This window comes from Dasypus novemcinctus, chromosome 11, assembly GCF_030445035.2.
Source record: "Dasypus novemcinctus isolate mDasNov1 chromosome 11, mDasNov1.1.hap2, whole genome shotgun sequence".
Taxonomy (NCBI): domain Eukaryota; kingdom Metazoa; phylum Chordata; class Mammalia; order Cingulata; family Dasypodidae; genus Dasypus; species Dasypus novemcinctus.
Genome location: NC_080683.1, coordinates 122,662,191 through 122,687,826, shown reverse-complemented (window position 1 = coordinate 122,687,826; position 25,636 = coordinate 122,662,191). Strand labels below are relative to the sequence as shown.

The 25,636-nt window shown below is 46.5% G+C and overlaps 1 protein-coding gene across 2 annotated transcripts in view; it reads right to left on the bottom strand.

Annotated features, from left to right (window-relative positions):
* Positions 1–25,636, bottom strand: part of AIG1 (androgen induced 1) — a 256,874-nt gene that overhangs the window by 25,959 nt on the left and 205,279 nt on the right. For both annotated transcript variants that reach the window (XM_004452026.4, XM_058307576.2), the window contains exon 4: positions 19,498–19,613. In XM_004452026.4, coding sequence (XP_004452083.1) covers positions 19,498–19,613 — 116 coding nt within the window. The remainder of the gene's footprint in view (positions 1–19,497; positions 19,614–25,636) is intronic.

Here is a 25,636-nt window from a genome sequence, read left to right as displayed (position 1 = left end):
ACAGGCCTCTTAGGATATTTTCTCTTTTCCTAATTCTTTTTTTCTTTCTGGTCCTCAGAGTACTCATTTCCATTGTCTTATCTTCAAGTTCACTGTTTCTTTCTTCTGCCAGCTCCAACTCCACTCTGCTGTTGAAAGCCTCCTGGGAATTTTTCATTCCTGTTATTATGGTCTTCAATGTCAGGAGTTCGTTTGATTCCTTTTAAAAATTTTCCACTCTTTACTGAGATTCTTGTAGTGGTCATTCACTGTTTTCCTATTTTCCATTAGTTCTTTTGCTGTATTTTCCTTCATCTTCTTGTCCACAGTTTGGTTTTCTTTGTTGATGTTTTCTGGATTTTTATCCTCTTCCTTTGAATAAGCCATCATTCCCTGTTTGTTTGTCTTGAATATTTTGTTACACACTGTACATTTTAATATTTTAAAACATTGACTCTGGGACTTAATCCCTGAGATGTCTGTTTCTTGAGTTTGCATCCAGCTAGTGATATGACTGAGATTTTAATTCCCAGGAGCTAACAAAACCAAATAAACCAATGCAAAAAGCATCTGTCACAGTCTTTGCAAACTGACTTTGCATTGGTGGAGCCGTTCCTTCAGTGTTCAGTCCTCCTATCAGGAAAGTCAGCCGAAGGCCGATGCACAGTGGAGCGTCCTTCCTGTTTCTTCTGGCTCTGAGTCTTGTCCTGGGTTTGGGCTTTTTGCTAGTGGCCTTAGGAGTTCCTTCATTTACAGAAATTTGAAGGCCCCCTCTGCTCCCTGTGAAATAGGCCTTCTTCCTCTCCGGGTGCTCCACCACAAGACTTAAAGCAGGTAAGTCTGCCTCAAGCTGTCCCCCTCATTGTTTCTTACCTTGCTTTTGTTGTTTCAAGGTGCTTTTGCTTGGAGGGCAAATTCTGAGAGGGGGATGAGTGGGAGAGGAGTTTCCCACATCAGTTATTTCCTGGTGGAATGTGGTCAGAGATCAACAAAGGGAGCTCCAGCCAGCTCCACTGCCCTGGGGAGGGGTTGAGGGACAGCCAGCAAGGGTGCCAGGAGCTTCCCGATGGTTCTCTGAAGCTGTGTTTTCCTGATCTGGCACTTGCCCGGTGAATGCAGCCCTTTAACTCCATAGTTTGCAGCAGGGTGCTGTCTTTAAATCTCTGCCCATTTTACTCGGGTTGGATCAAAGGCCACCCTCAGAGCTGGGGCCCAGCACCGTGATGCTGCTAAACCACTGAACTGTGTACTTTAGAGGTGAATTTCATGGTACATGAACTGTAGCTCAATATAAAAACCAAAGTAGAAGTATCAATAAAGTAAGTTTGTCCATATGTTGATAATTGTTGAATCTGGGTGATGGAGAATGGGGGTTAATTATATGATTTCTCCTTAAACGCAAAACTAAACCAAATCCTAAAGCTTCCATCTCAGCCATCCTCCTCTTGGATTCAGATCATTTCAAAAAGAAAATAAGAGACAAGCGTTAAAAACCTTCCCCCGCCTCCCTCCTGCTACCCTCCCCCTCTCCCCGCCCCAGCTTCCTGTCACCAAAGCTCGACACTTTCATCCTCTCCTGACTTATTCATTTCTACTTTTAACAAATGCTTCCTGCCAAATATTCTGCTGGGTGGTGGGGACAGAGCAATGAACTGACAGCCCTGCCTCAGGCCTCACCATCTGGAAGGAGAGAGAGGCTTTTAGGAGTAATTATGAGCAAGCTATCAGGAAGAAGTGTGGACCTAAACCAGACTGGGCAGGCAGGGCAGTTTCCCTGGAGGAAGGGATGTTAATATAAAAATTCCAGGGTGGTGGGAGTGAGCGAGGTGAGGGGTTTGGGGTGGAAATAGAGCGAGTGGTGATGGCAGAACATGTGTGAATGCACTGTGGCAAGAAAACTCACGGTGCATCCAAAGGGTTAAAAATGAGTTGATGTGCCTGGAGGACCAAGGCAGAGTGGGAACTAGGACAGGGGACAAGGACATGCAAGTAGGCAGGGGCCAGGGACTTGGAGGCCACTCAAGCTTTCAGCAATGAAGAGTCTCTAGAGGCCCTCACTGCGGCTCTCCCAGCTTGTTCTATAAGTGTGTGTGCAGCAAATGAGAGAACCCAGAAGAACCAAGAAATCACTGTTCTTTCCCCCAACAGTGGCTCGGGCCTGAGCCAAGCTGCTTTGCCTGGGGACACTCACCAGTGGGCTGCGCTGCTCCCATTGTACATTGCCCAAGCACCAGGATGCACAGTGGGGGCAGCGCAAAAGAATAACTGTATGGATGATAAGCCCGGAGCGTGAGGGGAGCTGGTATCACTCCTTCCACAGGAGATTCCTCCTGCTGCAATGAGCAGCACGCTGTCCTCAGCAAAGCTTCCAAGGACCTCAAGGCCATTCGTCGCAGATCCCATGTGATACTTCCCTCTCCCAGCTGTGCACCATGACAGCAGACAAGGAAATTGCACATGGCGTCAGGGAGAAGCAGCGCCACCCTGTCCTGGACGGCCAACCAAGGGCAGCTCCGGCTGCTTGCCTGCACCCTCTGGACAAGGGCGCTGAGCTCCTGGGTGGGCAGCAGGTCGCCTTGGCAACAAGAGGGTCCTGGCTCTGGAAGCTCTGTCCAGTCTTCCTTCTTAGGCACAGTGATGAGCGCATGTCCTGCTCACCTGGAAGGACCTACTGCCAAGGCAACGGGCTGTGTGCTCTCATGGTACCCCCCAGTGCTGCTGGCTTTAGTACCCAGACAAAGTCACAGCCCTGGGCCACCATAATGAAAACTGCAATGGCTGCTCCTTTTCAGTGCAAGTGCTGTGCCCGGCCTCTTCACCTTCCAGCTATGGAGATTGGAAAGCAGGGCTCCAGTGCGGGTGGCCTGCCCACTTTGCACGGAAAATACTTTGAAAGGACTGCTAGCAGGCTCACTGCACTTTCTTTTTAAAGAAGCTTTTTTTTTTTAAGGTTTATTTATTTATTTATTTTCTTCCTAAGATCTCTTTATTTTTTTTTTAAATGTTACATTCAAAAAATATAAGAGGTTCCCATATACCCCCACCCCGAAGCTTTAGATGACATAAATGTTGACTTGAAAGTATAGGGGATTCCCATATGCCCCACGCCCTCCCCTTCCCATGCTTGCCCCCATTAATAATATCTTTCATTAGTGGGGTACATTTGTTACAGTTGATGAACACAGATTGAAGCATGCTACTAACCGTGGGCTATAGTTTACATTATGGTTTACATTTTGCATTGCATAATTTTATAGTTTTTGATAATATGTATAATGGCCTCTGTCAGTGCAATATCATGCAGAAAAATTCAAATGTCCCCAAAGTGCCCCATTTAACACCCATTCTTCCCTCTCCCTCCCCTCAGAACCTCTGGGGACCACTGTTTTTATATCAGTGTTACAAGTTCTTCCATTACTGGAATAATAAGGTCTACTTTGGTCCACAGTTGCATCCCCTTTACGTCTGGTCATTCCTCAGTCTTGAGGATTTGGGGCTGGTGACGCCCACTCTGCTTCTGGTTGAGAGGGACTTAGATCTCATGGGTCACTGCACTTTCTGTATGAACGGGTTCACAAGTATTACTTCACCGGCAGAGAGATGCAACTTCTGTTAGACTCCTCTACCTGTCACAGGTGTTTTCAAAACACAGCTGTCTTTGCCTGATAGTTGGCAAATAGCTGCACTATTTCACGTTGCTTTTTTTTTTTAAAGGTTTATTTATTTATTTATTTATTTCCCCTCTCCCCCCACCCCACCCAGTTGTCTGCTCTCTGTGTCCACTCACTTATCAGTGGCACTGGGAATCTGTATTTCTTTTTGTTGTGTCATATTGCTGTGTCAGCTCTTCATGTGTGCAGTGCCATTCCTGGGCAGGCTGCACTTTCTTTCCCGCTGGGCAGCTCTCCTTACGGGGTGCACTCCTTGCACATGGGGCTCCCTTACTCTGGGGACACCCCTGCATGGCACGACACTCCTTGTGCGCATCAGCACTGCATGTGGGCCAGCTCCACATGGGCCAGGAGGCCCGGGGTTTGAACTGCAGACCTCCTATGTGGTAGGCGGAAGCCCTAGCCATTGGGCCAAGTCCGCTTCCCTCATGTTGCTTTTTATTACACATTTTCTGAAGTTCAATGTGAACCTTTGGTCTCAATGTGAGTATGTGTGTTTGGGCACGCGAAGTGACCAAGAGGAGTTACAGGTAATATGCTTACGGAAGGGGGTGACGTGGCCTGATGCCCTTCCCTGATGGACAGTTTCTTGGGAACTGTTCCCTCCTCTAGGGCCTGAGCAGATCTGAGCAGAGCACTGCTGACAATTCCAAGATCTCTCGAGAGGCTGGTTGCTCTTTCTTACATCTTCCAGCCATCTAGAAAGCACAGCCAATCCAAGCCTCAAGACTCCAATTTCTTTGTCATCCCATGTTTTCCCAGCAGAATATCATGGGGTTAAATTACCCACTATAGTTGTAAACAGTGTGTATTCATACCTGTAAATTTATGCATTGTTCCAATTTACATGAAATTTTTGTACGTAATTCTCAGCTCTTACAGATGGATGACTTGCAGGTTTTGTTTTTCTCCTGTCAGGAGAGAATGTTATTGTGTAAGGGAAAATGAAAGCGCTACCAAAAGCCCCACAAAAACTGGAAAAAAAACTAACTGGTGAAGAATTTTAAGCAGGAGGTTTGACTTGGTCAGATTTGCATTTTAAAATAATCTATCTGGCCAAGAAGTGGCGAGGGGGCAGGGCACGTGCAAGAGGGCATGCTCAGGGGTTCGAGGAAGCCAGCCCACTCGCCCCTGGGAGAGCCACGGGGGCTTCAGACGGGGGGCACAGAGCCCACAAGGAGCAAGGGAAGTCCAGGGTGGAAGCTTGGGTAAAAATGGGATGGACAGATGTGATGGCTGAAGGGACGGAGGGGTCAAAGGTGACTTCTGGTCCCCTGAACAGTGGCTGGGCAATTAAATGTATGACGGTTGGGATAACATGTCAACTCAGCCGGGTAATGGTGCCCAGCTGTTTGGTCAGGCAAGCACTGGGCTAATCGTAACACAAGGACATTTCATGGACATCAGTCATCCGTGAGTGGACTGCATAGAGGGCCAGTTACATCTGCTGAGATGGCCTTCAGCAATGAGAGATGCCTCATCCAATCAGCTGAAGGTCTTAAACGAAGAGATTTCAACATTCAGGGAAGGAATTCACATCTGTTCTTCAGACAGCCAGGGTCTCCTGGGGAACGACTGAGGACCTTCCCTGGAGCTCCAGGCTTGCAGCCTGCTCTATGGAATTTGGACTTGTGCACCCCCACAGCCTAGTGAGACATTTTTACAACAGCTCGTAATATTTACTGACCTCTCCTATCAGTTCTTTTTCTTTGGAGAACCCTGACTAACACCGCTTGGTACCAGCAATAGTTCTTAAGAAGCAGAATCTTAAAAATGGGATTTCTGAATTGGTTCTGGGGTTTTTGCACCTGGTTCTCTACTCTGATTAGATTAGAAGGTGATACTCGTTTTAAAGTTGCAGAGCACTTGGTAAAATTGACTCCTGATGTTAGATGGAAGGCATACTTTGAAAGTGACAAGCTTGGACATTTAGCTGAGATTTCTTCACTAAATGTGGAAAATGAAGCCTGGCTTCTCCTTGCAGCTTAGAGCAAAATGTGAGAGGAAAGGAATAAGCTGAGAGCTGAGCCCCTGGACACAAAGAAACCAGAAAGTGATGGTTTGGGAAATTTCGATCTCCTGGTAAACTAGTCCCCAGAGAACAGCACCCCAGGTGAGGGTTTAACTCAGGGGTTTTTCACCATGGGTATGATTTCAGGGGATCTCTGAGCTTGAATTGAAAAAAATCACCTTATTATCTTTATTTTCTCCGACCTCTAACTGATATCTAGCATATCCTTCACTGACGAATGTATCCAATAAATTACAGTAGTATTCATTTCATATCACATCACGGTTGTTGCCTATCTCAAAAAATCGCTTACATACTTTGAAATCATGGTAGTTGTTAGATCTGATGCTAGTTGAGTGCCATAAAACTATCTGCTGCTACATTCTGAGAAGGGCTCCGTGGTTTTCACCTGACTGGCAAGGGCGTCTGTGGAACAAAAAAGGTTAAGAACCCCTGGCTTAGAGTAAATATTGCCTCAAATAGCAGGGCTCCTGAGGGCTCTGGAGACATCCAGACACGATAGGCAGGGCAGAGAGCTCAGGAGTTTGGTGCTGCCAGTGGGCCTACTTTGGAATTTATGCTCCCAGTGTGACAGAGTTGGACTCAGTTGTGATTTCCCTAAACATGGCTCTTCTGGCCCTTCTATTTGAACCTATAATTGGCACTGGGATTGATAGGTGTACGTCCAAGAGACTGAAATCTTTGGGCTTTCTATGTGCCAGCTGGGCCCTGAATCTCAGCAGAACTGCAACACCTACTCTTCAGTTCATTGGACTCACCCAGGACAATTAACAAGGAGATGATGATGGACAACAACCATCCCAAGGAACCGAGAGAGTCTATAACTGCAAGCAAGATAGTGCCATCCATCTGTCCCATGGGATTGAAGCCCCCTCTCAATTAGAGGTGGAGTGGGCATCACCATCCCAGAATTCTCAGGATTGGGGAATGCACTATGGACTAAAGTAGACTTACTGTTTTTCTACTATAGACTTATTGTGATGGAAGAAATTATATCATTGATGTGGAGGCAGTGGCCATCGGAGGTTCTGAGGGTAGGGAGAGGGAAAAACAGGTGAAATATGGGGGCATTTTCGGGACTTGAGAATTGTCCCGAATGACGTTATAATAACATATACAGGCCATTACATATCTTGCCATAATCTTCAAAATTGTGCAGGAGAGAGTGTAAGCTTCAATGTAGACTATAATCCCTGCTTAGTGTCAATGCTCCAAATTGTGTTCATCAATTGTAATGAATGTGCCACACTAATGAAGGATGTTGTTAATACGGGAAAATGTGGGAGTTGTAGGGAACAGGGCATTTGGGAATCCCCAATGTGTTTATGTAATATTTACATAATCTAAGTATCTTTAAAAAAAATATATATATATATACTTAAAAAAAAAGAACCCCTGGCTTAACTGAACTTGGAACCAGGCAGCCATTTCCTTGCAAGTCAAGACTGGAAATGCTGTTATCCAGAAAGAACTTGTGGAAAGTCCTAATGTTTGATGACTTGGACCCCTGTGAACAGCACATGAAACTTAAAAGCTTTTGGTGAGAACTGTATGAATGAAACCTTTGTCAGCCTGGACTAAAAGGGACAGAAAAGGAAGAGCTTGAAGGAAAAACAACTTCAAGGGCAAAAACTGTGGGAACTCAGGCCTGGACATAAGACATCTTCTCGGGCCAGGAGAAGGACCTACCATGTGTGTGGAAAGGATGAGTCTGCCCCAGCATTTGAAGACGGTGGGCCTTCCACCTGCTGTTCTGGAAGAGAATGGCCACCCCAGGCTGGGAAGAGGGTGGGCACATTCCCTGGGGGTTGGGGAGTTAGGTCACCTCCCCACTATACTGAGGGGTTGGGCCCATGCCCTGGAGATTGGGGAGAGAGTGAATGTCACCCCAGTGTTCTTGGAGGGTGAGGCCTAGAACTTGGCCACCACCCAGATGCTTGATGAGGGTGGAGCTGAGAAGACAGCCACCGTGCAAGCCCTTGGAAGATGTGGACCTCCTGCTCTAAGCCCCAAGGAGAAGACATGGTTCTTCAGATGACTCTTAGACTATGAAATCCAACAGAGGATGCCCTGCAGATTTTCAGAACTGTTTGGGAGACATGGCCCATTTTCCTTCCAATTTCTCCCTATGTTAATGGAAATGTTTATCTCATGATTGGCCTTCCTTTGTATCTTGGAAGTGGATAACTTGTTTTCTAAGTTCCACAGGTCTACAACTGGAGGGAAATTTTGCCCCAAGACAGACTGCATGCTTATAAATGATATTGATGAGATTTTGTTCGTGATATTGTTACTGAAGTGATTTAAGGCTTTTGAAATATGATGGAATGAACGTATTTTGTATTAATATATGGAAAGAACATGTACTTTTGGGTTCCAAAGGGTGGAATGTCCTGGTTTGCATGTTTTGTGCTCTCCAGAAAATTATGTTCTCGGGCTAACCTTTCCAGTGCATGTGAGCCTATTGCATTTGGGACCCTTTGATTAGATCACTTCTGATTAGATTGCTTCAGTTAAGAACCTCTGATTAGCTTGCAGGACCCAGGGTGGGTCCTAATCCTTTTACTGGAGTCTTATATAATCGGAAGAGAGCACACAAAAAGAAAGCTGCCATTTTACCCTGTGATGTCATGTGAGAGAGGATTCCAGGATTGCTGGCAGCATCAGAGTCAGAGAAACCACAAGAAGGTAAGAGAGATGCCAGAGGCTGGAATCAGTGGAGCAGCCAAAGCTGAAGCAACTAGGAGAGGGGAGAGATGAGCCATATACCTGTCACCCATGCTGAGCTCAGGGAGTAAGTGAGCCTGGAGGAGAAGGCAGAGATTGCCTTGCCACATGGAAGGGGTCCAGGATTGCCAGCAGCTGACCTTTGGTGAGACAGCATCTCTGATGATGCCTTGATTTGGACATTTTTATCATCTCAGAACTGTGAAAGTTCCCATTATAACAGCCAATCCATTTCTGGTATTTTGCATTGGCAGCCTTTGGCAAACTAAAACAAAATAACGGAGCCATTTATGGATAGAAGAAGCAGATCTGGGAGAATGATGGGTGTGGGGAGAGAAGAGAATGTGTTTATTCTGGATGTTAGTTTGGAGCGCTTGTGAGAGGAGACATGTTGGGTAGGCAGAGGAATATGCAGGTGTGGAGCTCAGAGAGTCTGGATGGGTTGTGAACTTGCTGTTGTTGGCTTGTGGTTGGAACTTATAGCTATGCTAGTGATAAGCTCATGCTGGGACAAGTGTAGTATTGCAGAAGGCCCATGCGTAAATAACACCAAGCATTAGGGAGCGGGTGGAAAGATGACATCTGCCGAGGAGGCTGAGGAGGAGTAGCCAGAGAGAACCTGGATTCATATGAACTGGGCAAAAAACCCAACCAACCAACCAATCCCCCAATGAATCAACAAACCAGATAACCAACCAACCGACCAACCAGTCAATCAACTAATCAGCAAAACAAATAACACAACCAATCAGCCAAAGAACCAAAAACCAATCAATCAACCAACCAAGCAAGCCATCAGCCAACTACTGAACCACCTAACCAATGAACCTAACAAAAATCAGTTAAAAGAAGGATGCTGTGGAGAGGTAAAATAAAAGCCATCTTGGTGGGAAGAGCAGAGGTGGGATTTAGATGCAGGGATTTGGCAAGGGAGAAAATGCCCCTGCTCCAGCCACACACTTCTTCTGGCTCCTTGACCAAGGGTTTCTCTCCCTTGCCTCTTGGCCATCTCCTTTCCCCTCCCGAGATGCTCTTTCCCTGGGTCTTCACGGTTAACCCTCATTCACCCTCAAAATGCCAGCTTGTCCATGCCTTCTGGGGGCAGGTTTTCATGACCCTGGAAGTCTGTGTCAGGGAGCCCTCCACTGGGCTCCCAGAGGCCCCTGGCCTGGCCCTGGGTGGTAACTGCTTTGTTTCTCTGTAGCCTGCAGTGAACCGTCAGCCAGCTGAGGCCCAGACAAAGCTTCCACATCTTTGGCTCCCTGCACCTGGCACAATGCCTGGCCCGAGGTGAGTACCCAAGAAGTGCCTTTTTGAGTGAATTAAGATTTGTCCTGAGTAACCAAGCCTTCAGAATATGGGAGAATTAAAATCATGTAATAATACTCAAGCTAGTTTCTCCTCCCTTTGAAAATTAGGGACATATGTCTACATAAATGCAGAAAATCAAAGTTTTGCATGGTTATTTAGACCAAGTTTTTCTTGGCATTTCCACTGTATCTCAAACAAAAGGGCATTTTGACTACAAAATTCTATTGACTTGGGGTCTGAGCTCAGGGCTGGTGAAGAAAGCTCCTCATCTGATTTTTAAACTTTATTTCCCATAAGTTTTTATTTCATGCCTCCTGTCCTGCAGGGGCCTGGAACTACTTCCTCCCAGTCCTTGCAGGCTGCAGAGCCCACCCGCTGCAAGGGGGCTGGGGGCTGCAGGGGGGCAGCCCCAGGGAACGCGTTCTGAGCACCCCCTCCAAGTCGCTGTCACTTTACTGACAAATGGCTCCTTCCTCCACCTGACACTTTCATTGCCCGACCTGGGCCATCTCCCGTACAAAATGTCACCCTGGAAGGTCGATCAGCTTCAGCTGGCAGTTATCAGGTGGGGGTGGGGGTGGGGGCAGAGACAGTCAAACTGAACTCCAGTACTGGAGAGATGGGCGGCGGGGTCTGGCAAACGCAGGGTGCGGGTACGACTGCTTCCAGGTAACTTATATACGTACAGATTTCATTTTCTCTACTTCGCTTGCATTTAAGACTCCCACAGACACAGTTGCTCTTATTAAACCACCTATCTTAAGAATATTCTCTCTGACAGTTTGATTGATGTGATAATGTGTTTGGTTTAACCCTTAGAATCCGGTGGTGGAGGAAGCTCTCTCTTTTCTTTGCAGTCCCATGAAGTGAGGGAAAAGGTGCCGCACAGGCTGAGCCTGCGAGGAGAGTAGCTCTGGAGGTGGCTGTGGGCGACAGGTGTCTCCCCACCGTGGGTAGGTGGGACTGCTGTGAAGCTGGCTGGAGCCGACTGCTCTTGGCCTGCAGAGAGCGGGTCACAGCAGCCCGGCTGCTGAGCCGAGAGGGGCGAGGGGATGGCAGGGCAGGTCCCTAGGCCACATGGGGATTTGCAGGTGCGTCCCCAGCCGCCATGGGGAGCGACCCCCACTCTAAGCCTGATTTCAAGAGACCACTCGGGGCCCAGGGGGCAGACGGGGCCGCATTTGGGGAGAAAGGGGCCAGCGTGCGGCCCCAGCGGGCAGCGGGGGTGGAGGAGGGAAGGAGGCCACATACCCCTGGGGCGGAGGAGCCGGGAGCGTTGGAGGGACAGGGGGCAAGAGGAGACGGCCGCGGGCGTCTCGGAGATTTCGGCAGGGCCACCTGGGTGAGGACCTGCCGGGAAGGAGGGAGGTGGCTGCGCCGCGGGTCAGGGAGGAGGGGTCCCAGGGGGGCGGGCGGGGAGGCAGCTTCCAGATGGGGACTGCAGCCAGTGCGGGAGATGTGCGGGGCCTCCCTGGGCTCGGCCGGGGCTTGGCTCCCTGCGGCCAGAGCCGCATCAGGGCACAGGCCAGTGACCTTTACATGTGCGGCCCCCGCGCTTCACCCACATGAGAGGCAACCGTGACCTGATCCCCATGACCTTCCCAGGTAGCTGCAGGCGTGGGGAGGTCAGGAGCCCTGTTCACGTGGCCGTGGGAGCAGCGGCGGAGCAGGGCTCAGGCAGGGCTGGCCCGGGTTCCAGACCTGCCCTGGCCGGACTTCCCAGGGGGAAGATGACAGCACAGTGTCCACAGCCCTTTGGAGGCGGGGGTCAGAGGAGGTGGCCCCAGGGCCACTGACCTGCTTGTCACACTGTGAAACAAAATAAAGCGGCTGCAAGTTTGGGGATGGGTGGTGACAATAGCACAACACTGCGAGGGTAACGGACGCCACTGAAATACAGGTCTGGATGTGGCTGAAAAGGGAAAGTTTAGGTTGTCTATATGTTACTAGAATAAAAATTAAGGGAAAAAACCATAGGACTGTACAACACAAACACTTAATAGTCTACCCTCCTACACTTAATAGTCTAATTGTAGTAATCCTTCATCCATTGTAACAAGAGGCACCACACTGATGCAAAGGGTTAGTACTGGGAGGCGTACGGGAACTCGACATTTTGTCTGAATTTTTGGTAAATATATGACTTCCCTACTCATTATATATATGTAAATAAATGGCTGCCTTCACTGGTATTATTGCTAGTGCCCCCTTTTCTGAAAAGTGACAGGGATTTTCCAAAATATAATAATAAAACTAGGGATTTCTGAGCAAATGGAACGTATCCTGCAAAAGCTGCAGGTTCAGCAGCAATTGGAAATAAGCTGCTTGGGGTCCAATAGAGACAACCTATCAGAAATAGAAGAGTTGGGTATAGTGACCAGCCTGCCCTTGCTTCAGGCTCTGTGGCCACCTTTACAGTAAGGACACTAAATGGCACCCAATCACTGCAAGATCCCCTTTAGAAATCCCGTAATTCTTTTATAAGCCAGGGTAACCTGCTAACCATTTTGGGACTCTCTTTGATTTGAGATCCCCCTTTATCAATAAACCTGTAAAGTTTTAAAAACATAGTACCAACTTTGCTTCTGCTATAAAACATTTCAATGTTGTTGTTAACTATGGTCCATAAATTACCTTAGTTCTACTTTTCCCATGTATCACCACATTCCTAACACCCTGTAGTAGAACATTCCCGTCTTTATATTATCGACCACAATCCTCATCTACTTCCAAATCATTGTTATACATTCTCTAGATTATCCTCCGGCTGTCCTCCAACTAACATTCACCTCCCTGACTACTCATTTCAGCTACACTCACATCCATAAATCGTCTTTTGCATTCATTATAATGTGTTACCATCAAGTTCAGCCAACACAACATAATAACATTTGACCTCATTAAACATTCCACATACCTCCAGCACCTTCTCCCCTTCTCCTCCCACCAACCTTCACTTCCTAGTCCAACTCCATAAGTCTACTCATCGCATTTAGTTCATATCAGTGAGACTGTACAATATTCGTCCTTCTGGGTCTGGCTTATTTCACTCAACATAATGTCCTCAAGGTTCCTCATGTTGTCATGTGCTTCCCCAATTGATTTCTTCTTACAGCTGAGTAATATTCCATCGAATGAATATACCGCATCTTGTTTATCCATTCATGGGTTGACTGACACTTAGGTTGTTTCCATCTTTCAGCAATTGTGAATAATGCCACTAGAACACCAGTATGCAAATATCTGTTTGCATCCTTGCTTTCAGTTCTGAATATATTCCTAGTAGTGGGATTGCTGGATCATATGGCAGTCCTATTATTTAGTTTCCTGAGGAACTGTCAGATCATTTTCCACAGAGGTTGCACCATTCTATATTCCCACCAACAGTGAAGGAGTGTCCTATTTCTCCACATCCTCTCCAGCACTTGAAGTTTTCTGTTCTTCTAATAATGGCCATTCTGTATGGTATGAGATGGTATCTCATTGTAGTTTATTTTTTATCCACGCCCCCCCCCCCATGGCTTTTTACATGCTGTCTGCTCTCTTTGTCATTTGCTGCACATTCTTCTGTGTCTGTATTTATTTATTTTTCCCCTCCCCCCTTACAGCTTGCATCCTGTTCTCTGTGTACATTCGCTGTGAGCTCTACTGTGTTTTTGCTTGTCTCCCTTTTTCTTTGTTGCATTACCTTGCTCAGTCGGCTCTCTGCGGCATCTGCGGGTCGGGCAGTGCTCCATGGCGCTTGTGGGCTCGGGGGCGCTCCGCGGCGTGCAGGTGAGCCTGCCTTCACAAGGAGGCCCCAGGACACGAACCTGGGGCCTCCCATATGGTAGACAGGAGCCCAGATGACTGAGCCACAGCTGCTTCCCCTCATTGTAGTTTTGATCGCATTTCTCTAATAGTGATATTGAACAGTTTTCATGTGTCATTTGGCCATCTGTATTTCCACTTTGTAAAAATGTCTGTTCAATTCTTTTGCCAGTTTTCAATGTGGTTGCTTGTCATTTTGTCATTAAATTGTGTGATCTCTTATACAATATGGAGATCAATCCCTTATAAGATATATGGTTTCCAAAGGTTTTCTCCAATTGAGTAGGCTGTCCTTTTACTTTCTTGACAAAGTCTTTTGCTGAACTAAAGTATTTAATTTTGAGGCAGTCCCATTTATCTATTTTTTTTTTCTTTTGTTGCTCATGCATTGGATGTAAGGTTTAAGAAACCACACCTACCACAAGATCTTTAAGATGTTTCCCTAAATTTTCTTCTAGGTGTTTTAGGGTTCTTGTTTTTATATTTAGGTCCTTGATCCATTTTGAATTAATTTTTGTATAGGGTATGCAATAAGGGCCCTCTTTCTTTCTTTTAGATTTGGACATCCAGTTTTTCCAGTTCCATTTGTTGAATGTTCTAACCCAACATAGTTTGACAGCCTTGTCAAAAACCCCTGACCTATAGATGTGAGGAGCTATTTCGGAACTCTTGATTTGATTCCATTGGTCAATCTATCTATATGCCAGTTCCATGATGTTTTAACCACTGTAGCTAGATAATGTTGTTTAAAGTCTAGAAGTGAGAGTCCTTCAACTTTGTTCTTCTTTTTAAAGATATTTTTGGCTATTTGGGGTCCCTTACCATTCCAGATAAACTTGATAATTGGCTTTTCCAATTCAGCAAAGATGATATTGGATTTTTTATTGGGACTGCACTAATCTGCAGATCAGTTTGGGTAGAGTTGACATCTTAGTGATAGTCCTCCAATCCATGAACATGGAATAGCTTTCCATTTATTTAGATCACAATGGTTTTTTGTGTTTTTTTTTAGCAATGTTTTATAGTTTTCTGAATACAGGTTCTTTATGTCCTAGGTTAAATGTATTCCTAAAAATTGTCACTATTGTAAATGGATTTTTTTCCTGACTTCCTCTTCAGGTTGCTCATAAGTTATGTATAGAAATGCTATTGATTTCTGTGTATTATCTATTCTGCCACTTTGTTGAATCTTTCTACAAGTTTTAATAGTTTTGTTGTGGATTTTTTTGGGATTTTCTAAGTATAGGATCATATCATCAGTGAATAATTATTCCTATCCTATTTGTGTGCCTTTTATTTATTTTTCTTGCCTAATTGCTCTAGCTAGAACTTCTAGCACAATATTGAACAACAGTGGGGAGAGTGGGCATCCTTGTCTTGTTCCTGATCTCAGTGGGAAAGTTTTAGTCTTTCACCATTAAATACAATGTTAGCTGTGGGTTTTTCATACATGCACTTCATCATATTGAGAACGTTTCCTTCTATTCCTATCTTTCAGAGTGTTTTTATCAAGAAAGGATGTTGTATTTTGTCACATGCCTTTTCTGCAGCAGTTGAAATGATCATGTGATATTTCTCCTTCAATTTATTAATGTGGTGTATTACACTGATTAATTTTCTTATGTTGAACCACCCCTGCATACCCGATAAAAAACCCACTAGATTGTAATGTATAACTTTTTTTTAATGTGTTTTTGGATTTGGTTAGCAAGTATTGAGGATTTCTACATCCATATTCATTAAAGGAATTGGGCTGTAATTTTCTTTTTTTCAACATCTCTTTATTTGGCTTTGGTGTTAGGGTGATACTAGCTTCAAAAATGAGTTTCAAAGCATGCAGGCCATCCACGCTCCCTGATGTATTTGGAGCTGTGCACAATGCCCTGTCATGGCCTAAAGGTTCTACAATGCCCCAGCCCTTGCCTCCCCTCTCCCCTCCCCACAAGCACCAGGAAGGGCTGGGGATGGGCTGGGTCTGTGGCCAGGGAGGGGTGGAGAAGGCTGGATATCGTCCCACCACAGGGCCCCTTCTCCAGCTAATCCCACTTCCCCATGAGCCCGAAGTCCGGGTGCTTCTTCCTGTGGGGCTCTCTGGGGGCCTCCCCACCACAGACCCTTTAAGTGGGAAGGTCAGTCCAGCTCGACCTCCTCAACCCTCGCAGGGACTTGCTGCTGGGGAGCCTGTGCCTCGGGCTGGCCTCCTGGGTGCGTCCCCACCATGATGGCTAAAACCCAGCGACCTGCTCCCAGGTCAACCCAGACCACAGCCATCCACTTGTTCTGCTCCTGGCACTGGTGGGTTCCGTCTGCAGCTGCCCCCCGCCCCATGCCTTCCCCATGCGCTTCTGCTGGGAGAGAGGGGATGGCAGGAGAAAGACTACCAGTCTGCTTCCTAAGCCAGAGAGTTCCGTCTGCCAGTATTTACGGGGGCTGTCCCAGAGCCTCCCCACTTGGCATGGGGACTTCCAAGACTTCCAAGACTCAAGACTTCCAAGACCCCGTCCTCCTCCCAGGTGGCTGGGGACGGGGGGTGTGGGCAGAGGGGACGGCAAAGAGCGCAGGAGGCTGGACGGCTAGGGCAGACACTGCTCGTGGCTGGACCGACGGCGACCCCAGGAGGTAAGACTCTCCTTGTCCCTGTTCTGGAGCCGGACGAGTTACAGCCCAGAAAGGTCAAGTGGAGGAGTCCAACGCAAACCCAGGACGGGGCTTAACCCCTGGGCTCAGCTGCTTCGAATGTATTTTCTCAAAACGAACAAAATCCAAACTACAATCCCAGTCAGGACTTGCCCGAGAGTTGCCCTTCCCGTGGTGAGACGTGCCAGAGAGTGTGGTCATCGTGGGGCCCCGGCACTGCATGTTCTGGCAACAGTAATCCAGGGGGGTCCTCTTGGGCAAATCACAGGATCTCCCTGAGCTTTGTTTTCTTTTTTTGAAATGGGCAATGGCCAGGTGGAAGGGCTGTTTTGGGAACCAAATGAGATAATATGAGATGGCACCAGGCATGGTTCCTGACTCCAAGTAGCCCCAGGAAGTGGCAGCGTCTGGACTCCTGATAACGCAGCTGCCGTAGAGAACGAGGGGCCCTCTGTGTTGTAGCTGCCATGACCCCCCATTTACCAGGGGGAACCCCACAAACAGGGTGCAGGGAGCAGGCAGGGTAACAGCGGAGGGGGCTGTTCAGGAAAGGCTTTCAGAGCCCACCACAAATGGACAGGGAATGTTTGTCTTAAAAGAAATAAAACAAGAACTCCTACGGTGAAGAGATTTAAAACTGAGTTGGGAGGGCATGCTGGGTGTTGCTCTTATGCAGGTCCCAGCAGGCGTCACAATCTGGCAAAGTCTGCCAAGCCTCAAGCAACAGTGTCCCTCAGAACCCCGTGGGCATCCGCACACCATGACAAGCCCCCAGATAAAGAACTCAGTCACTATTACCTGGAGGACAATCAGAGTACCTCAAATACCCACCAGCCACCAACTGTGATCTTCTTTTCCTTTAAAAACCTTTGCCTGCAAACGCCAAGATAGACACAATTTGGCTGCTGCTCGAATCTGTGCTCCCCTCATTGCAATTCTAAGGCCCCAAGGCAACGTCTTGGTTGCCCTGCAGCTTGGTTTGCTATTTCTTTGTTGGCACTCACGTCCCAGACATGTGGGCAACGGGGGCAGCAGTGTGGGGAGCAGGCGGGAGAGCCCTGGGACGGCCTGAACTGTGACGGGGACGGGAGCCTCCAGGGCTCCAGGTTGTGCAGGCCAGGCACCCTCGCTTTCTCAAACCCTTGCTCCTCCAACCAGGAAACGGATCAGATGTGTCAGAGAGAGACGCGGTGCACCTGGAGAGGAGGCAGACACAAAGCCGGGCAGAGGTGCAGCTCAGTCACACCCGGTCCTTTTATCTTAACACCAGCAGGTGACAAGAGGGACGCTTTCCAAATTTTGGCATGCAGCTCCGGAACGTCCAGTTACAATGCTGGTGTGTTACCAAAAGGTTTCACAGCCTGACGTTGTGCCGTCCTTGGTGGACGGGGGCTCTGAGGGGTCTGGAAGGCAACAAGAGGCTCCTGGTTAATGCCAATGACGTTCCTGGGGCTGACGTCACGACGTGAGGCCACTGGTGAGCTGGCGGCACAGCTAGAGTGCCAGGGCAGAATGCCAACGGCAAAAGCCTGCTGGAGAGCTTCGTACGACACAGCCGAGAGGACCCACTGGCTAGGGTGAGAAGATTTGAGCAAGCGCTGGTTGGCATGGGGAAGGCCTCCTTGGCGGGGAGGGTGAGCCCTCTTCAGGTTCCTGAAGCTCTCCGGGGTCTCCGGTGAGGAACCCAAGACATATCCCCAGGTTCTCCGTGGAATGTGGACGGACTCTGCCCATGGTGGGAGAAATGCCTTCAGGAAGCAGATAATCCCTGGAGCCTCCGGGAGGCTCTAAGATAGAGATACTCTAACGGTATAGAAACAAACGCGCAAAAACACACCCAAGAGTCGCCTGAGCAAAGAACTTCCCTTCCCACAGGTAATAACTCTGAGTACAGAGTAATGCACCTTATTTTGGGGGGATGGGAAATGAGGAATTGAATGAGAAACTGACACTATAGGCAGTTCCAGAAACGTTTTATACATGGAATACATGGCATAACTGTGTAGCTTTCCTCCCTGACCCTTCTGAAAGAGAACAGTCATTTGAACTTAAGTTCATATGTATGAGGCACATAAATTCAGTCCTAAAGAGGTTTACTGTATAGACACACTTCACCTGGGAGCTCCGATCATTTTTTCCTTTCCTAACAGAAAACATCCATGCTAAAAGTTTTAGGTGGAAAAAAAGATCCAGGAAGTGATCAGGAGAACACACTTTCCCCCAGTCCCTGCAGCCGGTCTGTGACCGGTCGACAATGCGGCCGATGCCCTGGATGAACCCTGCCTCGTGCCTGTCCTCGGGGCCCGGGTCCGTATGTCGCTCTGGCTGGCCGCAGAGCAGGATTTCCTGGGCCAGTCCCCTTTCCACGCAGATCTGGGGCTCTACGTGGCCATCCAGGTAAGCGTGAGACGCGTGGCCCTGCCCTTCGTTTACTACTTCCGGGCTGGCTGGAGCAAGGTGCTCCGCGGCCCGCGCCCTGGACGCCGCCCAGCAGGAGGGCAGCTCTGGGTGCGGGAGGAGCGTGACCGCCGCCCAGGCCTCGAGGCGCGGCTGCTGACCCCGGCTCAGGACAGGCCGCCTGGGGCACCGCCTCTTCCGCGTGTCCTCGCATCAGGAGGACTTGGAAGTACCAGGGAGATTAAGCAATTCTCCATCTCAAGATACATACTTTTTGAAACATGGAAACATGGTAAGAACTGAAATTAAAGTGAAGCAAGCTCTTCAGGCAAAAACTTACATCAGATAAATCTGACATCTCATACCTGTGGCTTAACGGCGCCTGGTAGGCCATATGTGGATTTCCTCTGGTTCATTTACTCCGATATTAAAAAATCATAGTAGTTAAATACATTCTAGGGGGAACAGATAACTCTGGAATAGGTTTTGAATGGACTCAGGGAAAAGCACATTTTTACTTGTTTCCTGTAAAGTTCAGAGTCAGTCCTGCGTGAGGCCCCATCTTCTGTTCTCATTCTTGTTTGCGACAAGGACTCCTCCCTCAACAAAAGCAAAAACAACAAAGAACTCAGGCAAGAAAGCCCTTAAGCAATAAAACTGGCGTCCAAGAAAAACATTTAGTTTGAAAAGGGGTTGGAAAACGCAGCCTTGGAAGAAGCGCCGCCGACATGGGGTTGGTCGGCATTCCTGCAGTGTGAGGTCTGGCTCGCGCTGTCTGAAAACACAAGCAGCTGGGGGAACGGGACGGAGCCCAGGTCTGGGGCCCGGGGAGGCCCGCAGTGTGAATCTGTTAGCGATTACCCCCGTGATGAACGTGCCCCGACGCGGCAGCGCAGGAGCGAGCGGGACGCGGGCCAGGGGCGCTGTCCTTACCACAATATGTAGACGACCGAGAAGATGCAGATGGCGGCCAGCCCGCTGCCCCTGCTGGGGTACTGGTGGTGCGACGTCCTCATCTCGATTAATATGAAGGGCAAAACCGTGGTGTGCTGCAAAAGAACAGAGACCGTGTGACACCGAGTCCTCTCACGGCCCCGCGGTGGCCGCTCTGCTCCCGTCGCAGGAGGAGGAGTGTCAATTCCTAGGCCAGGCGCCCCAGCAGAGAGCGGCATATGGCCCGCCAAAGAGGGAGGGCGCGCAGGGACATGTGGCGCACAGCCGTGGCTCCATGGGCGATTTCTTCTGATCTTAATTTTTGAAAAGTTTGTATGTGTGCCCTTTCTAGGACATTTGATAATTCAGAAATACAGGTAGGGAAAATACTGGAAAGCGAGAAAGGAATAGAGATAAATGCTATTAACATGTTGGTCTTCTGTATTTCCCTCCCTGTTCATAAGACTTATACATACTGGAGTTCATAATTAAATGCACATAATTTAAAAAATGTTATGACAACATTGTAGCATGAGAATTTTCGATATTTCATTTTTTAGAAATCCTTCTGCAGTGTCAGTCCTCATGGTAGCTGCTTAAAACTCCAGCTAATGGATTTTCCATAATTTTTTTCCAACCAATTCCTGTCCTGAAATAATGTTATAAAACTTTCATGTATTAAAACTGTCATAATGAATATATTTTGTAGAAGGAAGTCTCTTTCTGAAGGTTGAAAAGTCAAGTTATTGTATGGTCAAAGACCATGGCAATTTTAAGGCTCTTGACACAGACTACCACATTAGTTTCAAGAAAGGTTGTGCCAGTTTGTACCACAAGTGTGTGGATTTAGGAATGTTGTTTGAAGGCAGAACTTGAGGAAGCACATGCGTTCATATTTTTCTGCCATAGCAGTTACTCTAGGTACCGAGTTCAGTGGGCCAGTGGGGGATGAAATTTATTCCTTCCATGTGGTAAGAAGAAAGGAAAGTCAAGTTTTTAAAGCCCTGAAAGGTCTGAATAAGTCTGGTACTAAGATTTGGTGGAAAGACATAAGGGAAAGAACCATTTAGGTAGAGGTGGATCAAGGTACATATTTATCCAATAAATGGAGAGTTTCCCTGGAGGACAAAGATGGCAGAAGGAAACCAATGCCATCTTTGTCCTCCAGGGAAACTCTCCATTTATTGTAGGATCTAATTCCCTTTAGCATCTTCATAATAGCCATGAAAGACACTTTGCTTGCTTTTGCTATACTGTCTTCATATTCAAAGAAAAGGCACAAATTGAATGTTATGCTTTTCAAACACTACTAAGTATTTTAGCAAAGGAAATAGTTGGCAGGCAGCCATGAGCAGGCAAGACATGCTAGGGATATCACGGCAAATATCTTTGGAGCAATTCACTGTTTATATTCATAGAAAAAATAGAAAAGCAGAAATATTAATAAGAAATATTAAGACAATGAAAATTCTTTGCCTCACATATTCTCCCCTAAATAACCACTCTGATTGCTAATACGCTAATAATTAGAGTACAGCATTTGAAGGATGTCAGGTGGGTGATTTCACAGTTGGGTAGTTTTTTAATTTCTTCATCTATTATTTCTCTATATTGTTTTTAAAGTGGTATGATTTGTCCTGAAGGGTATCACACGCAATGTCCATGTGTGCTAATACAGAGATGGTTTGCATTTTAATGATCTGATCTACTGGTTTTCTGTCGTAATCCAGTCACCACAGATGACACTGGATTGCATGGACCGGCTAAGATGGCATCATTAGTTTTACAAGGGTGCATTCACGGAAAACTCAGATAAATAGCTAGCAATAAGGCTGGGTCCTACCGAACGTCACACGGGAGAAAACCCACGTTGGTCAAACCTTTCCTCTGAAGAGAATGCTGGCTCTAACCAACTGTGCAGATTATAGAATGATGATGATGTTCATTGTTTTTGACACATTAATGCTAAAAAAAAACAAAAAAACAACTGAACTGTTTCTTCACTCATCACTCCAAATCAAAGAGAAAATCATCCCTTTTTCTATAACTTTACACCAGTCCAAATTACCAGTCTGAATATGTTAGTTATCTGGGTCATTACCTTGTCCTACCCCTTTGCTGATTATTAGATGTTATACCCGAAAGGGTGAGGATGAACTTTGATGATATCAGCAGAAAAGTTCTTTGCAAAAGGGATATCATTTTAATCATTGGCATCATCACCACTACAAAGAAGCTGTTGTTCCACCAGTGAGATGACTGCTGCCAAAGACCTTTTGGTGGCTGTGTGTGGTAGATTGGATTGTGTATCCCAAGAAAGATATGTTCTTAATCTGCAAACCCATGGGTATGAGTCCTTTGTAAAGAGGACCTTCTGAAGAAGCTATTTTTAGTTAAGGTGTGGCCCTACCCCATCAGGAAGGGCTTTCATCGGTACTACTGGAGGCTTTTCTAAGCAGAGGAAATGTGGGCACAGCCAGTCAGGGGAAGCCCAGGGAGAAGCTGGAGGCACAGGAAAGTGAGACGTGACAGGGGAAAGAGATGCAAGCGAAGGCACCCCCAGAATTGCGGCGAACCAGCACTGGAAGGCTATACAGGCTTCAAGGAGAGAGAATGATTTTGGACTTGCAGCCTCTGAAACCATGAGCCAATAAATGCTTATTGTTTAAGGTAACCCACTGCACGGTATTTGTCACAGCAGCTCCAGCAAACTAAGACACTGTGCATGAGCAAGTGTGGCCACTGGTAAAGCTCAGGAAAAAATGACTTTGTATCAGAGCGGTAGCATATCATTCAGAAAATTTAGGAACAAAATGCCATATATCTCTTCCTCTTCTTTGTATTTTATAATGCAAATTAGGCTTATTCATAAACAGGTAATAATAACAAATATATTTCTATCTATATATCTTTGAAAATATTTATCACAAATAGAAATGTTGCCCTACAGATAAGTACACTTTAAAGGACTAAAAATTTGGTAAAAGCCACCCAGTCAAAATGGTGGATTAAGAAGTTTCAGGGCTCTGTCCCCCCCCCCCCCCCCCCCCCGCAGAAGCTCTGGATAACCAGCAAGAACTGGCAGAAACATCTTTCTCAATGTCCCAAAAAACAGTTACAGGACTCCAGTAACAGGGTGAGCACCTAATCAAGACAAAGGCCACTGAAAGCTGCAGGAGCTCCTGGTGCCCTGGCTGGCCTCGTCCCAACCCCTCACCAGCTGCACATCAAGCCAGGCTGTGCTCCCGACGCGGGTCCCTGGCCTCAGTTCTAGAAGGAGCAAAATGCCCCTTGTGCTCCTACTGGCAGCATGTACGTCTGCTCAATCCATCTCGTGGTGGCCTGAGGGACTCTCTGTCTTGGAACTTGTCCTGTATAAGGAGGGCAGGTCACCAAGTTCTCCTACCAAACGCCATGGGAAAGCAGTGAAGTGACAGCCTGGGCAAAGGATTGCTGGCTGTAGGACATTCTGTAAAGTGCCTGGGACTGTGAAAATGGGGAAGATCTTAGGGCTAAACACACATACCCAAGATTGAAGGGGCTAGGGGCCCCTCTGCTTTGGACTGGAACTATTCTCTAAACACATACTTTGGATAAGCCCTGAAGGAAAGCATATGCACAGGTCAATCTGCAAAGACTAGGAGAGGTATTTTCTTTTTGTTCTTTTTTTATTTCTTTCTTTTTGTTATTTCCTGGCATTCAAGGGAATTTCTCTTATAAGTCTAGCTGGATACAAGCATAAGGAACAGATACTCTGAAGTATAAATTCCAGTGATAATGTGTTAAAAAATAAAAATGTCCAGGTTTCAACAAAAGATTACAAAGCACACAAAGAAACAGGAAGCAATGGCCTAGGCAAAGGAGAAAACTAAAGCATTAGAAAACATCAATGAGTAGGACCAGATCTATGACAGACCAGACACACTTTAAAAAAATGGTCCTAAACTGCTCAGTTAAAAGAAAACATGGAGAAAGAACTAAAGGAGATCAGAAAAATGATAGGGAAATACAAAGAGAATGTCAGTAGAGAGATGGAACTCCTTTAAAGGAGCCAAACAGAAGTGAAGACCAGAGGAACAGAAATTAAAATTTCCCTGCAGGGGCTCAACAGCAGATTGGATCTGGCAGAAGAAGGAATCAGAGAACTTGAAGATAAGACAATTGAAATCATCTAGTCTGAGGAGCAGAAAGAAGGAAGAGTGAATACAAGTGAACAGAGCCTGAGGAACCTGTGGGATACCATCAAGTGGACCAATACATGCATTGTGGAAATCTCAGAAGAAGAAGAACCAGAGATGGGGCAGAGAGAATATTCAAAGAAATAATGACTGGAAATGTCCCAAATTTAGCAAAGATATGAACATACACATCTAAGACAGTCAAAACTTCAAACAGGACCCAAATAGACCCACACTGCGGCATCTTATAATCAAACTGTCAAATACCAAAGATAAAGAAGGAAATCTGGAAGCCTCAAGAGAGAAGCAACATGTCAGGGACAAGGGCACCTCAATAAGATTAAGTGACGATCTCTCATCAGTAACCATGGAGGCAAGTAGGTAGTGGGATGACATATTTAAAGTGCTGAAAGCAAGAAACTGGCAACCAAGAATTCTAAATACAGCAAAACTGTCTTTCAAAAATGAGAGAGATTAAGACCTTCTCAGATACACAAAAGCTGAGAGAGTTTGTCACCACTAGACCAGCCATACGATAGATACTAAAGAGAGAGCTGTAGGCTTAAAAGGAAGGACATCAGGCAATAGACCAAAGCCACATGAAGAACTAAGGATATCTGTTTAGGATAATAACATAGTGTTTGAGTCTGCCAAAGGGCTGCCAGTGCAAAGGACCAGAACTGGGTGACTTTTATAAAAGGGATTTATTTGGAGTTAACCTTACAGTTCCAAGGCTGTGAAATGTCCACATTGAGGCACCATATCAGGTGCTTTCTCACCAAAGCCAGCTACTGTTGCTCTTGTTGTCTAGGTATGTGGCAAAGCTAGGTGGCCACTGATATCTGCTGAGGGCCCCGCCTTCCCCTCTGGACTCACTGTCTTTCAGAGCCCAGCTCCCAGAGCTCAGCTAAGAGCAACCAGGTACAGGGCTTGTCTCTTCCCAGGCCTCCTTTATCAGTCTCGGCTCTCCACTTTATTCCTGAGTTCAGATGTGAACTCTTAGGCCTAGAGCAATGTTTGTCTTCTCTTGAGCTGCTCTGTGGGTCCAGCCTCTTGGGGGCTTTGTGCTTAAGCAATCCTCTAGTCTTCTCTCACACTTCAGGATCAACAATGCCAGCTTCCTTGTCCTGTCTGTGTGTGCCTCATTCTTGGTCTCCATTTATCAGTCCCAGCAAAAGGACAAAGACTCAACCTGAGTCACACCTCACTGATGTGGTCCAATCAAAAGTCCTAAATCAATCATATCAAGTAATCTAATCAAAGGGCCCTCGACTAAATTTCATGCAATCAAAGGGTATCACACCCACAGGAATAGATTAGTTTATAAACAATCTTTATCTTTTTGGGATTCATAAAATAATTTCAAACACACATGGGTAAATATAAATGCCCATGCTTTTGTATTTTTGGTTGGTAACTCCATTTTTTACTTGCCACGGACTCTAAAAGGCAAACACATAAAATGTAATGATAAGTCAGTGGTTTGGGACTTATAATGTATAAACATGTAATTTGGGACAAGAACGACATACAGGTGGGGGGCAGATGGGTAAAGGTACATAGTTTGTACATTTGAAAAAATACTGGAGAATATGCAAGCTCATAGAGTCATAAATTAGAGTACAGGTTGATGGGGTAAGGAAGGAGAATGGATATAGGGTTTCAGTTTTGGGAGATGGGGAGGTTTTAGGAATGGAAGGCAATGAGGGTACTGCAATATTATCAGTGTGATTAATCCCACTGGATGGGATGCTTGGGAGAGGTTGGGAGAGGAAAGTTTATGTCGTACATATGTTTTCACAATTTATGAAAAAAGAAAGAACAACTAAAGGGCCAGTGACAAAGGCAATATATGATCTTTGAAGGGATCTAACAAAGGGGGAGAGAAAGCTCAAAAGGATATTATTAGGACAAATACAAAAAAAATTGGAGTATAGACTGTTAGCTTTAAAGAAATGTTA